The sequence below is a fragment of the Panicum virgatum genome, chromosome 6K (genome assembly GCF_016808335.1).
Source record: "Panicum virgatum strain AP13 chromosome 6K, P.virgatum_v5, whole genome shotgun sequence".
Taxonomy (NCBI): domain Eukaryota; kingdom Viridiplantae; phylum Streptophyta; class Magnoliopsida; order Poales; family Poaceae; genus Panicum; species Panicum virgatum.
Genome location: NC_053141.1, coordinates 13,001,762 through 13,017,301, shown reverse-complemented (window position 1 = coordinate 13,017,301; position 15,540 = coordinate 13,001,762). Strand labels below are relative to the sequence as shown.

Here is a 15,540-nt window from a genome sequence, read left to right as displayed (position 1 = left end):
GATTCCAACAATACCTCCTTGTCTTTTCTCCAATTTGAGCAGAGCAAGTCAGATAGATGTGATGATGTCGAATGTAAATAAATTTTTGAAAAGAATGGAATTTATAGATGCGAAGAAGAAATCCACAACACTATGACACATAACTATGTTTAAACTTTAAAGCTATTTATCTTGCGAGCGATAAGGTCATCGTTGAGCACTACATGCAACTATCAGCACATCAAACAGGGTGCACACAAAAAGGGAAATTAGAAGGACAATTCACAGATTTCACCCTTCTATAAAATATAAATTAGAAAAGTATGATCTGCACATATACGTATCAGACAGATAGCTCTGAGATTGTCATCTAACACTGAGCTACTCGCTCTAGCAAACTCTAGAAAATTAAGCTAGTAGTAGCCCAATTTAAAAGCTAACACTGGCCAGTAGAACCGCTTGAGATGAGCTGCTATTTTTTTTTTCCTCCACAGATCCTACTTTGTCTTTTGACCAATGCACCTGCGCTGCTAGCTAGGATATTGGTTGTTTGGTACAAGTTCCTCTAAGATTCTCCATTGTCTCTAATTCCTCATTGCTTCCATCCATCACATTTGAACGGATGATAAGCTAGTTCGCAAAGTTTGCCAATTCCACCCAACCAAGATTGCCCCCCAAAAAACCTATCTATGCAGCATATCACCGTCATGTCAATGTTCCATCATTTTCTTGCCCCTGAAATCCTGAATCTCACCCGTGCCGTGACAAACAAAACCATCAGGGAATACATATCGATCTTGGACGGTAGCACGCTGCGGCAGCCTCACCTCCGACCCGCAGCTCCGCTACCTCCTTGTCGCCGGTTTGCAAAGACGGCGAGCCAGCGGCTACCTCATCGTCGTCGTCGGCCAGCACCTGCACCTGCACCTGCACCCTTGACGTGCGCCGCCCTGGAAACCTCCCCTCCGCGAACGAGAGCGACATCGTCCGCATCCTGCTCAGCTGCGGCCAGCAGCAGCTCGCCATGGCGCCCAGCGACGTCAAGCGGCCGACGAAGCCGAGCCCGCCGGCGCCGGCGCCGGCAGAGGCCGACACCCACGGCTCCTTGACGACGGTGACGGCGCACCGGATGGTGAGGCGGTCGTCGGCGAGGTACGGCGACGCCTCGAGCTCGGCGCGGCCCATGAAGGCCGTGTCCGGGAAGAACATGCTCTGCTCGCCGTACTTGAACACGCGGGGCCCTGCCGTCGCGTGCACCGTCGCCGGCAGCCCCGTGGTGCGGTCCACCAGGCCGAGGTCGCACGACGCCCGCGCCGTGGCGCCCGCGCTCATCAGCACGAGGTACACGAAGACGTACTCCCGGGCGCCGCGGCCCGGGACGCGGGGGGTGTCGGGGTAGAAGCGGATGGCCCAGTCGTGGCCGCCGACGGAGAAGGTGGCGGAGCGGAGGAACTTGTCGGCGCCCATGCCCTTGTGCAGGCTGTACCCGAAGATGTCGAACACGTGCGCGCCCCGCACCGTCTCGACGGTGCACGTGGACCGCGTCGTCGCCGCCTCCGCCGGCGGTGCCGGCATGTCACCGGCCAGGAGCGCGAGCGTTCGTGCGATTTTGTGGTGAGGGATGGAGTCATGGAGTGGAGATTGAAGGTGCTGGTTCTCCTTTTGTTTGACGACGATGAGGCCGGTAGATAGGTGTGTTCGTTCTCGATTCGGTTACCATGTACTCTCCGTGTCCGAAACGGGAAACAGCATCCAGTATACTCCATCGATCACCGACTCGAACTCGGGGTCTCGTCTCGATGTCTGCATTGCCACTGGGATATAGAACGATCGAAGCTGGAGTTGTTTACAATGCCCATGGGATGCCTCCTGTGACAGACCCGCCGAGTTAAAACGCTTAATTAAGCGTAACCGCCATCATCTGGCGCATTAGCTTAATTAAATGTAACTTGACAGGCTGTTTCCAACCCACAGGCCGACCGAAACACAGCAGAAGTCTCGCGCGAAGGCGAGCGCAGAAGGTACCAGCATAAAATATTCTTAAAAAATAGTAATTAATTTTAAATTGCTTACAAAACAACCTCTAATTTAGAATTAACATAAGAAAAGATAGCAGCGGAATAGAGAGTCTAACCTGCGGAAAATTTTCAATGGAAAAATCAAATGAAAACAAGTAAAGAAAAACTACGACGGCACGAGGACGTCACATTGAGCCCACCGATGAGAATCCGGGTTAGCTTCTACACCCGAAAACAATTTAACAACAAATCCTGGGTATACTAATATAAAGCAAGGCTTACCCGACCAGTAGGTATAATTTAGCCCACGTACCTAGACATGCACGGCATTTGGCTGGTGGTTTGTTTTGCAGAAATAGCAACTAGAGGTGTATCCTTACTTTCAATGTTTTAGCCGCATATTTTATATAGATAGACTCTCACTAAGGTTTGCCTATCTACACACGCATGTTGGAGCATCCAAATAAGATTCAGAATAGTATCCATTCTTTTTATATCTCTAATATCCTAACTCATTCGCTACGAGGTGACAAAAAGATCAATGCCCTCATATCCGCGAGACACGGCGAATCGATCCGATTTAACCTTGCAAGGTGGACTTAACCAATACGGCACGTATAGGCCCCGTCGGACCCCACGCACTAACCACTCCCCTCCCCACCTCGAACTACAGGACCGCCCTACCATCATATGGTCAGCCGAGCTCAACGTGAGACCACCAAAAGTAAACATGCATCCTTATTTCTCCGCGACTACTCGACTACCCCAGGAGGTGAGTTGAAGTCCTGTACTTTCGAAGCAAGGCAGTACTAGGCTTACCGGTTTCGACTACCTCCTACTCCCAGCATGCGGTTAGTACAATTCAATCCCCGATTAGCACTGCCACAACGACCGGTCCTTAATCGACACGGGCAGGGCTAAGACACCTAGGAACCCTGTCCTGCTGTCAAACCTAATATCATCATCCCCGCCCGGTCTCACATCTCCATATCCGTATCAATCCATTTCTCAAGTACAGAAGTATAAAGACAATAATGTATCTCGCGAGTAACCGGCAATTACTCGGCTTCTAAAGTTTCCTGTGTCTCGCGAGTGACACGGAGTCACCCGACTTCTACCGGACTTATTTAGCCTGGCACCGCTATCGACCTATACATACTAGTAAAAACTCAAGGAAACCTAGAGATCATGCAGCTAGGGTTCCAATCAATTCCTAATACGTAATGCACAAGTAATAGATAAAACATATACATAGTGAATCATAATTTAAAATAATAGGACATGCACCGGGGCTTGCCTTGCGTATGCTGCTCAACACTGGGGTGGGTTGGCCTTGGGCCAACTCCCCGCGAACCTCCTACTGCGGGGCTTGCCCCTAGGGCTCATGTGGCTCCGCAACCACCTCGTATACGACCTCCTCCGCTGCGGCTGCTACACGTATGCATATGCACATGACATGAGAAATGCATGCATGATTTATAAAAATTACAATCAATCTTTGCAATGCCCAAGTAGAAACACTACAAATTTACCCTAATTTACCCAATTCTACACCCAACTGTTCTAATAAAACCCGGAATATCTGGATTCATATCCGGAGTATCTGGACTCCGAAGTCCGGAGTTTCCGGTCCTATACCCGGAGTTTCCCCCGGAGGGTCCCAAACCCGGAGTATCTGGGCTTATACCCGGAGTTTCACCCGGAGTGTTCAAAACCCAGAGTATCCGGGCTTATACCCGGAGTCTCCGGGCTTGACAGCATTTTTGCCCCAAAAACTGAAATCTTGATTTTGGCAAAACCAACCCACCAAAATCAAAACCCTTTTAGATCCTAGTTGAGGGATGCATATAGAGTTGATTGACCAAAAGAAATAACTTAGAACCTCCTAGAAACATAGATCGGGACGTCACAAGTTGAATACCTAGGATGAGCTTTTCTTGAATGAAGAACTTGAGATCCAAAGCCACCCCGAGGAGGAGCACATGGGGGAAAGGGTTCTCCACGCCGATTGAAGCTTCCTTAGCCTTGGAATTAAGTTGAGAGGGAGGATTTGCACTCTAGGGCACTAGAGAGAGAGAGGGAGCTCATGAGGGAGAGGGAGAGGGAGAGAGTGCACGTGAGGGGGAGAGGGAGAGTGAGCTGTGAGGGAGAGAGAGGGTGAGATCCCTGTTTTAATCATTGTGGGGCATAGAGGACAAAAATTACAAAAACTAGGAACTCCATGTCCGGAGTATCCGGGCAAATTCCCGGAGTATCCGGGGTGTTACACCTCCACGGACATGTGATCGAGCGTCACGGATCGAGTTCAACGCCGACGGCTCCATTGCACTACGAGAAACCGACTGTTTGCCGAGTGACTGGTGGTGGTTTGGTGAGTGTATTGCTACACAAAAAACACTTGGCAAACAAAATGCACAAGGCAAAGGCAAAACACTCGGCAAACTTGCTTGTTTTCTGAGTATTTTTTTTGCTCTCGGCAAATAAGGTCTTTGCCGAGTGCTAGAGAAAAAACACTTAGCAAAGACCTTGTTTGCCGAGCAAAGAACTTGTTTGCCGAGTGCAGGAGAAGAAACACTTGGCAAAGACTTTGTTTGCCGAGTGCAGGAGAAAAAACACTCGGCAAAGAGAAATTCAAAGCACATTGACGTAGTAAATTAATTCAAATTAAAAAGTTTTTTAACTACAAAGTTGTTTGTAGAACTTTAGAAATTATACAACTTTCTAGTTGAACACTTTTTAATTTAAATTAATTTTGGCCAATGAAAAGTACGTTTGAGTATTTCAAATTTCAAATTTGAATTTTTCAAACGGCCTCAGATGGAGAAACTACCAAAGTTAAAGTTGTAGATCTCAAAAAGTTCTGAAACTTTGTAGTTGACAATTTATTTGAAATCATCTTGTCAACAAAAAACTATGATTGAATTTCTCAAATTTGAAATTCAGATTTTGTAAACGACCTCAGATGAAGAAACTACCAAAATGAAAGTTGTAGATCTCGAAAAGTTATGAAACTTTGTAGTTAACACATTTTTAATTTGAATTTATTTAGGACCTCAGACAAGCAGTTTACACTCGGTTTAGTATAATACGTGGAGAAAGAAAATAGAGTATAGACACAAGTGGGAGTGTGGTGCAGTTTTACGGGAGATTCCTTGATGATGTTGTGGATTGCAGGATAATGAAAAGAAGTGCACAGGTGTAACACCCTAAAATTTACATTAGAGGAGGCTAGCTTAGTTCCACAATTTTCTAGCTTCAAAAAGAACTATTTTTGCACTTTGGAAAACTCACCATAGGCTTAAATTTGATTTGTTGCATTCATTCTGATGCACATTTTATTTTAATATGTTTGTGCTCGAGCTTCTAAAGCTTTCAGATTTTTTTTGGAATTTTCTGAGCTTTTCCTCTATTTTCTACGCTTTTATCTAATTTCTGTGCAAATGAAATATCTCTTTTCTTTTTCTTTTCCTATTTCCTATTCCTTCGAGGGCCAACGGCCCGTTCCTTCCTTCTGCCGACTCGTTTTCCCCTTTCTTTTCGTCTCCTCCTTTGCTTTCAGCCCACTCCGGCCCGGTCACCATCTCCTTTTCCCTTTTTCTTTTCCCACCCCTCTCTCTCACCAACAAGGGGGACCCACCAGTCATCCCCTTTTCCAGCTTCTCCCTGAGCTCGGCTCGGACTCACCCCGCGTAGGCCCATAGGGCGTGCACGCCGAGACCGACTGCCCCCCTCCTTCCCGTGGCGGTCCTTTTTACCCCGCACGAATCGGTCCCTCTCCCCTCGCACCCTCACGCCACCCTTCTAGCCCTAGATTCGCACTGCCCCCTCACGTGCGCCACTGTCGCCGCTCGAGCCTCGCTTGCCACCATCAATCCCCTTCCTCGCTGTCGTTCGACTCGACCTGGTAAGCCATGAATACTCCCTGTGCCGTCACCGTTCGTTTTCTCCTCCAGCTCGCTCTGTTTTGGCCCCCGGACGAGCCTCCCATTGCTCGTTGGAGCGTAGCCGTCGTGAGCTCTCGTCGCTGGCCACCGCCGAAGCCGGTCCCCCATCTCCGAACCCCGCCGTAGATTCCCCTCGCCGCACTCGTGCTTCCAGAGCAAGTGGCACAATTTTTCGTGCCTCGTAGCGCTGGTTGGCGCTACGCCGGCGATGCTCCGAGCCGCCCAGACGCGATTCCGGCGGATCCGACGGTCCAGATCAGACCCAACCTGAGTCAAACCCTCCACTCGCCGGTCAATGGTGGCAATTTTGCACCTTAGCCCTCCAGTTTCCGCAAAATCAACTCGTGGTCTGCACCAGTTCAAACTATTTATGTTTTAGCCCAGAATCTTTCAGAAAATCCCCTGTCCTTTTGCAAAATGGAACCCGCCATCCAGGGATGATTCTTTTGCATGTTAGCACCTATGTTTTTATACAAAATTATGTTTTCAGTCCTAATTTCTTTCTGTTTAACCCATTTTTAATATTTTTTCTCGCATTTAAACCCCGCAGCACTGTTTTTAGCATATTTTCAATGTTTTAACTCCGTTTTAAGCGTTCTTATTACCGTTGCAATTGTTGTTATGTGTAGTGTCTTTAAGCATTTTATCTCTATTTTTCAATGATTGTTGTACTGTTTTAATTTGTTTCTATTTGTTTGCTTGTATGTACTTGTGTTGCTTGGCTTGTACGTGACGAGTAGACGAGGAACCGTTCGAGAACTTCCATGAGAAAGACTTTGAAGACTTCGAGCAGCAGCAAGTGACTAAGGAAGGCAAGTATATTCCTTGATCATTTTTTGTCCCAACAACATTTATTTAAGTTTGCATGCATTAATATTGATGGGGATTACCTATTTATTCTATTTGATTATCCTTGTCCTTGATTAGCCGGGTTTTGTTATAAAAGTCTTTTGGGTAGTATGCTTAGCCGCCGAACAATGGTTACGGGTGGGTTTACTACTTTACTTTTGAGATATTAGACTTTAATATATTCTTTGGAACAATATTATCTTTTGGTAACTTAATTAAAATCAACCATGGAGAACCACCCGGGAAAACAGCGCAACCACAAGGACTACATAGCTCTGGTCTTGGCTGATTAATTAGATGTCTCTAGCTTGTTAGTAGCTTACCGAAAGGCGCATGGGGGAGGGGGGGCTGCGATGGGGTGATCACTGCTTGCCAAGGGTGCGTTCAATGTTTTGGGAATTGATCATGCCTTGAGGGAGGTTCATCCACGCAGCTGCTGAAAATTTAGCGGGCTACTACTGGTTAGGGAGTCTTTGTAAAGGCCTCGTAGTGAATCCCTGCCACTCACCTAAGGAAGTGTTTAAGAGGCTAGCTACCTCGTGCACAAAGAAAGACACGACATGTGATGAAAGTGTGCAACTTCTGCAGAGCGAAAACTGATATATTAGTTGTGCTCACGGTCAAGAGTGGTTCGGACCCTCACATCTCAACTTAATGGAAATCATTGATTAATTCAGTTATATAATTGTTCCAAGCTACTTGTTTACTCAATTTTACACTTCTTTTCATAAATGTGGGATGGTTCATACATGCTTAGTAATTAGCTGCTAATGTTTTAATTAAAATGCTTACCGCTTTGTTTAGCCAGCCTTTATTTCTTAATATAAGTCTTGCATGTCATTTATTTTTTCAATATACTTAGTACGACATGTGCTCACCCTTACTATTACCACACTATTCAGAGCAAGATCAATTTGAGGAGTACCCAGAGGATATTCAGGACTTCTAAGCGTACGTTTTTCCAAGTCAGCTACCTGTGGAGTTTGGAGTGTCCGCTGCTAGAATAAATGCGAATTGAAATGCTTGTTTTTTTATATTAATGACTTTCTGCTTGGTTTGTAATAAATTTAACTTCGGTACTTTACGGCATTGCTACTGTTTAAGTTTAGAGGTGCAGACAATTTAAGTATCCAGCACGTGGACCAATTAATTAAATCCAGCAAGCTGGTCATAATAATATGAGTTAAAAGGCGAAAGGGATTATCAATACCTATAATTCATCTAAGAGCATCTCCCAAGAGACCCTCTATATGTTTCTTCATTGTTATAAATAGAGATTTGGATAAAAAAAAATACCCTCCAACAGCTTCTCTAAGTGGCTATCCAAATGTAGACATCCTCCATTCCACATTTCTTGCTAGCCAAAGATAGATAATAAAAATAACTTTCTAGAGTGCATACAAGATATAGAAAAGCTGTTGGAGAGTGCAAGCATATAGAAAACGAATTTTATGCATAAAGCTCTTCAAATGATAATTTAGAGGATGAAATTTAGAAAGACTCTTGTAGATGTTCTTATACCACTGTCAATATATAGAATTGGGCAGCTTTCTATATAATTTATTATTATCTACTCAGAAACAAGCGACTATAGGTTTACTTGCGGATAATCCTCTTGTTTTGATTCCTGGACATACTCTTCTTCCTTCTTTTTTCACTAGAAATATTTGATGCTGCCAGTGCGTCCCCGGTGACACAAGAATGCTTGCTTTCGAGATCCAGAATGACTTTTGAAGATGATGAGTTAAACTCAATACAGGCTTCCTTAAGCAAATCGCAATGATACTGCTCAGCTAAAGCCAGCGTTTTTTTTTCATATTTCTGACATGAAGTTCTTCACAGAGTATGCTTTGGCATATCAGTTTCAACCTATCCATGGCATATCTATCTGCAGCCACAAGCAAGTGCCGAATCATTTCACTGGCAAGGAGTCGGTGTAGATGAAGTGCTTGCACTCTCCAACATGCTAAGCTCGCCGGAGCTGAACATCCCTTTGATGGTCAGGAGCTGCGCCGTCGCCTCCTTCATCGGCCCGAAGAACTCTGCCCCGAACACCGGCGATCGCACGGCGAGCACGGACTTGTGAACTCTGAACGTCTGCCCTCTAACCCTGAACGTCGTCTGCCCCATGGCCTGCCTCCAGCAGCTTGCCGAGATGCTCCCCGATCTCTGACGCTGCAGGCACCTGAATCCAAGGGCGTGATTTGGTGTCAGACACCTGTGGATCTTTGAACACGGTGACGATGCACTCGATGGTGAGGTGATCGTCCTTGAGGTAGACGGAAGACTCCAAGCTGCTCCGATCCTTGAACAGGCTTGTCTGCGGAGCATACATGCTAAGCTCGCCGGAGCTGAACATCCTCGGCTCCGTCTTGTGCTCCGACGCCGACATCCCGGTGTGCTGGTCGACCAGCCTCAGGTCGCAGGACGCCCGCACATGGGCGCCTTTGCTGCAGAGCGGAAGATAAACTGAGATGCAATCTGGGTTGTCGTAGCTCACTTCGCTGTACCCGTCAGGGTAGAATCGGATGAACCAGTCATGGCCGCCGACGGAGAACTGAGACGCAATCTATATATTTGTTGCTGACTGTCATGTCACATAGTTTAATTTTTCTCCCTTTTGGATATGTATCGGGCAAATACAATCTATCCCTACCAAAAAATAATCAAGTCATTTTTACATTATTATTCTATAATAGGAAATGGTCTAGTGTGCCCGCCGATTTGCAATTTCAATCTGGATATATATAGATTCTACCAATATGGAGAGAAAACGAGCTAGTGGAATTTTTTTTCATCAATACATATTGGCAGATTTCTGCTTGCCATTATAGCATAATCCATCCGTCCTGAGATATAAGGTGTTATGGTTTGTTGTAAGTCAAACTATTTTAAGTTTAATCAAGTTTGTAGAAAAGAGTAACAATATTTTGAATGTCAAATGAGAATAATTAGATCCATTATGAAATATATTGCCTTTTAGCAATAATTTCATATGTAAATCTGGAATTCAGATTCTGAAAAGCTCATTTCCTACTACTATCTCAAAAAAATTATATGATGTCCCACAAATAACTCCAGGGATCTATAACTGCCTTGCTTCTTTACAAATATCTATTTTTCAGAAATTATTTGAGGCCGCGGCCGCAGGTCCAGCGGCGATCATGGCTTAGCAGATAAAATATGGTTATTTTTCAAGGGAAGAGCAGGTACGATAATTTGATCAAATAGCTACAAGATTGATCCCTAGTTCTGTTCCTAAAATTCTGGAACATATTACCCTTGACTTTGGTACTTTTTGCATGACTTTGTCCAAATTATGTTTGTATAATTCTATCAAAACTTGTTTTCTTGATAACGTTGCAAGTATCATAACATCTAAAGTTTTCAAACGAGCAGATACATTAGGAGTGTTGTACCCATGCTTATTATATAGTATATCCATTTGCTTTATTTTTCTTCTTTCCACCATACAGGATCATCTGCTATGAATGCCGTGGTTTATTTTGGATCAAGGTTCACCAGAAGTTTTGAAAGAGCTGGAACACAGGGGAATTAAGTCCTGCTTCACAAATGGACATCATAAGGTATTTGATATAACAATTGTTGTAGAACAAGCCCAAATGCAAGACATACCATCCATATATGTTTGTTGTGCTATAAGAGCTGGAACACATGGAAATTCAGTCCTTCTTCACAGATGGACATCATATTGTACTCGATACAACAATTGTTGTAGAACAAGCTCAAATGCAAGACATATCATGCAAATATGTTTGTTGTACTATTGAGAATGTGGAATGTTTTATGCGTATGATGATCACAGTTAACATATTCCATGATAAACAAGTCGTATGCTCAGTTTCAGTTTTTATGTCTGTATGCTATCAAACCATGTCCATCGATGATCCTCTGTAACTGAAATTATCTGTCTAATAAGATTATTTCATTTTGGAAGAACATTTTCAACTTCGTATCCGTAATCCGAATTGGCAATAGTAGATTGATTGATGAATGTAGAGCACATGTACATATACTCTAACTTCTATTCACCCTGGAGAGAAAGGCCTCTCGGCGCTCCTTTCACCCGGTGTCGACGCGTGCCGCCACTGGAGTGGAAGCCCGACGCGGGGCGTCCTTTTCATGTCACAGCGTGCCAGGCCTGCGGTGGCACGCCCCCACCCTCTCCACCGCTTCTCGCTGCGCCTCGGGCCCGCCGTGGTACACCGCCACCCCTAACCCCTCCTTCGCCCCCGCCGCCCATCCCCCGTGCTTCGCAGCGCCGCCGCCGCATCCCTGACCCTTGCCCCTCTCGCTCGCCAACGCCGCCACTCCGACATCCCCCTCGCGCCGCTCTCGCCTCACTCTAGCGCTCGCCGTCGCCACCGCTCCGTTGTCCCCCTCGTGCAGCCCTCGCTACACCACACACGCCGCAGGCCCGTAGCTCCCAGCCTGCAGCCGCCCCTGACCTGTGTCTCGGACCTCGGTCGACCGCTGGCCCCTCCGCCGCTGTGCCCGCCATCTGCGCCCCCGGACCCGCGCTCCCGGCCCACGCCCAGCGCCCGCCGCCGCCCAGCGCCATCCGCGCCCCGGGGCCTCGGACCCGCGCCACCGGCCGGCGGCGGTCACCGGACGCTACGCCGAGGAAGCAAGGCTGTAGGCAGGCACGGAGCTGCGGGGGGCCGAGCAGGTGAGGACGCCGCGAGCCGCAGCTGGAGGCGAGAAGAGGTGAAGTCGGCGCGGACCCGCGAGCTACGGGTGCCCACCGGCGGTCTGGCACTCGTCGCGCAGGAGCGTAGAGGATGAACTCGCCGTGGCCACCGGACGTCGGGCACGGAGGAGCGAGGAGCGCAGCGTAGCGGCCTGCGGAGCTTGCCACTGCCTGTGGGCACTAGCCCTCGTGGCCCGCAAGGCGCGTGGGGGATGGGAGCAGCAGGGCCGACCAGCACGCCCCCAACCAGCATCATCAGCGCCCCAGCCCCCCGCCCTCGCGCTTGCCGACCCCGGCCGCCCAACGCCACCGCCGAGGCGGGTCGGCTGCACGCATCTGCCAGTGACGCATTCCTCCCCGCCGAGCATGCCAGTGACGCCATCCTGCCCCTCCCCGCCCGCAACGCCGACCCCAGCGCTGCCTGGTGGAGGGAATTCTTCAACACCTCGCCCAACAGGTGCTCGACTGATTGCCTCATCTAGATTTTGTCTCTGCCAGATTGGGCCGCGAGGTGCTTGTGGATTAGCATGTTTTGTTGCTGTTTTGCACTTGCTTCCGTAAGGGCGAATGTGAAGGGATGCTTCACAGGGTCGTAGTGCCAACGCAGGGTCGGCTTCGGCTTGTTCTTGGAACCGGCGGTCCCTCCGCTTCTCGGTGCGTCGATGCCAGCGGACACCACCAGTACTACCCCACCACTTGCAGGCTCCATCAGCTTGGCACTCCTGCACCTTTCCACCTCATCTGAGAAGCAGTCCAGGTGGTGCTGCTCACCACGGCCAATGCAATGATACAACCCAAACGAAGCAAGCTAGCGGCCCATATATTCCACAGTTCAAAATAAATGGGCGTAGCGAAGCGCGCAATTTACCTAGTTACATATATAGGCTGGGAGACCTAAGGTCGGTTTATGGAAGTATGACCACAGTAGGAATCCATGCCCCAATCCATCTACAGGTGTGTACGCCCATATAGGCCGAGGGTAGCACCGGGCCTGAAGGCCCAAACTGGCTAAGCTACATATCTGTCTAACAGTATCGCATCAGAGTGGAATATGCAAGAGTTTTGGTTTTTATGTACAAAATCAGTGTCAAGCTCAGAACAAAGTCCTTGTTTTCAGTTTTAGAATACCAGTAATTTATTATAAACCTGCAGCTCTCCGATTGAATGGAAGTCAAGCTAGAGGCAAAACAAGACATTGTTCTAAGATCTTTTGAGACTAATTTATATATGCGCAGATTCTTTCAGATTGGTCGGGTCATTTGGCCTGATTAAATTCTCATACTGTAAAAGAGAATATTCTATATACCTCTAGAGCGCACAATTCATTTCGAAAATTGATCAAGTTTTCCCTTTGGATTCTTGACACTAGACCCACCCACAGAAAACCCCCTATCTTTTCAAAAAAGAAAAATACTTGCTCCTATGAAAAATTATGTTTGTGTCAGTTTGCACAATAAACTCCATGTGCTTATAAATACTCTAGAACACAATTAATATATATCATTCAGAGGTTGTACATGGTAGCACAAACTTTAGAGAACATGAAAATCAAATATACATGAAATTAAATTGGGTTTGTGTCGACCATGCCACCCAATCACCTTCAGAAATAAATCAACAATTGATGAGCCTGTTTGATAGCAATTACTAAATGCATGTTACTGAAATTCAGTGGCACTGCAAAAGTTTGCACTTATACAGTGTAACAATTATCAGTATGAAATTATAGATCACATCCCTCATTAAAAACAAAAGTCTACGTAACCCCTCAATTATTGCAGTCGGACCACATCACCCCAAACTAAAAAACCAGACATTTCACACCTCCAACTTAAAAAAAAATTCACTTAACCCCTCAGGGGGCTTTGCATAGTGGTTTTAGCCACCGTCGCATGCTCAGCTGGACAACAATGCTAATATGGACCCGCTGACATGTGGGGGCCGCTTGTAAGCGAGATACCCTTCTCTTCTTTCTTCTTCTCTTGCCCTCCCCGCCAGTTCTCTTCCACCACCATTAAAGCACTCCTTCACCGGCTCGTTGTCACAAATAGGGCTGGAAAAAAAAGCTCGTTAAGCTGGCTCGGTGGCTCGTTTCAAAATTGCTCCGATTACGTTTGTTCTTTTTTTAAAATAAAGATTAGTTGATTTGGAACAAAAGTCAATTTTGGCAGGCTCGGCTCGGCTCGGCTCGTTATGCTCGATTTGAAGTTGCATATCAAACAACGCGGGAGACTATAATAAATACGAATATATTGATTTCGAAGAAAGCTCGAAAAAACACTACAACGAATCACAGCAACCCCAATAGCCGAGCACTGTCGGAAAATATAGGGAAACTGTCGGGACTATTATTTCTTGACAGCTAGCTGTCGGAGATTACCTGTCAGGGTTGCTCTGTCGGGAATAGAAATTAAACTCTAACAGCCTTGTCGGTGCTGAGTTTTTCCAACAGTGAGGACTGTCGGAGAAGCAGTTTGTCAGATTGACCAGGATGGGTGTCGGCAGAGACTGTTCCATGACTGCACTGTCGGATAATAATGCCCTCTTTCCCGATAGCCATCACACCATTTTGGTTGAAACAAACAACGAGAGCAATGTTGGATATCTATTCCCTGACAGGGCCCCTGTCATGGAATTGTTTATTGTCCTCTTGACAGCATTGTTGCCCATACAATTATCGCAAGGCCCCCGTATCAAAAAAACTATGACAGCACTGCCATAAAATGGTTTTGTATCATTGAACTTTTTATATTTCCAAAATATCCAGATATTTGTATCAAATTGAACTATCAGCTAATGGACACCTAACACAGAACATATCATAATAATCATACATGTTCATGTAACATTGCAGATATAAAGCAGTATAGAGATATCATGTCCTTGCATCATTAGAGAATAAAAGCAAAGTTATGTTTGTAGTCTTTCACAAGTAAATAAAGAATTGGAAATCTAACATTTAAAACAAGTGATAGATAAACGACTAATATTATCTACGGATAAGTTCCAATATGACTAAAATGTTACTGCATCCTATTAGAAAAAATCGTCTCCTCCATTGTCAGTGGTATCCCTGTCCCTCATGTGGCTGCTGTGATAGTTTGTTGTAGGAGTCCCTTGGTCTCTGATGGAAGGTCCCCACATTCTCTCCAGTACGTTTGTAGAACTTCGTTGCATTGATTCCTGCAAAAAGAAAAGCCAAGAGCTGTGAAATCATTCAATCTTGTGCACTGATGAATGAATAAATTCAAATGACTTGACAAAGATTTGTTATTATTACCGGCTTAAAAGTGTTCTGCCGTGCTGAATATCGGAAGGTACTTCCATCCATTCTCTGTAAATCTACACTAGCAGAATTGTTTCCACTACCATCCTTCACCAAAAAGAAAATGCATTGGTGCAATTTCTTACCAGTACATATGTGGGACGATAACGAAGTGTAGTAAAAACATAACAATAGCACATTGTAACCTGTTGATAAGGCATTGGAAAAGCTTGTCCAGTAACATGTCCATATGAATTTCCATTCATTTGATGTGGCACAACATTTACAGAGTTGATATCCATGCCGCCCTTCAGACAATATTTAGATAGTGGTGCAAGATCTTTCAGATTTATGATAGGTGACACTCAAGATATTTTAGGGTCAGTAAAAGATAGTATCGAATATTACTACCTGCCGTCTATAGATGTTAGGAGGAGATTGTTGGCCAACATGTCCAGATGGAGTTCCACTCATGTGTCGTATCGTTGCATTTACAGAATTGTTGTCCATGATGCCCTTAAAATATATAAGACAAGGGTGTGAGTTGTGAGATACATATACATACAACCGTACAAAGTACTATTGAATTCATATATAGTATTTGTTTTAAGAATTTTACTGGTGGAGGCCGTGCTGGTACAGAGCTAGGAGAAAACGAGGCCAAATTGATCGGAGGCATAGAAGCACTTTCACAGCCTGGTCTTGTATGCTAATGAACAATGTAAAAATTAGTAACTACACCAAGACATGAAAAGTTAGGAGATACTTAGACAG

At 45.9% G+C, this 15,540-nt stretch overlaps 1 protein-coding gene across 1 annotated transcript; it reads right to left on the bottom strand.

Annotated features, from left to right (window-relative positions):
- Window positions 1-8,707: 8,707 nt before the first annotated feature.
- On the bottom strand, window positions 8,708-11,372 carry LOC120713249 (BTB/POZ and MATH domain-containing protein 1-like). The gene is made up of 3 exons (XM_039999241.1): window positions 11,283-11,372; window positions 9,009-9,359; window positions 8,708-8,965 (listed from the first exon to the last, which is right to left on the bottom strand). The coding sequence occupies exons 1-3, from the start codon at window positions 11,370-11,372 to the stop codon at window positions 8,708-8,710; spliced, it is 699 nt and encodes a 232-aa protein (XP_039855175.1).
- Window positions 11,373-15,540: the final 4,168 nt, after the last annotated feature.

Bases quoted from the DNA above. Each gene is read 5' to 3' on its own strand.
- LOC120713249 (XM_039999241.1), bottom strand. From the start codon at position 11,372: ATGGCGCTGGGCGGCGGCGGGCGCTGGGCGTGGGCCGGGAGCGCGGGT. The intron at 9,360-11,282 runs GTCGACCGAGGT...ACAAATATATAG, and splicing joins CAGCGGCGGAGGGGCCAGCG to ATTGCGTCTCAGTTCTCCGT. The intron at 8,966-9,008 runs GTGTCTGACACC...AGGTGCCTGCAG, and splicing joins CCGTGTTCAAAGATCCACAG to CGTCAGAGATCGGGGAGCAT.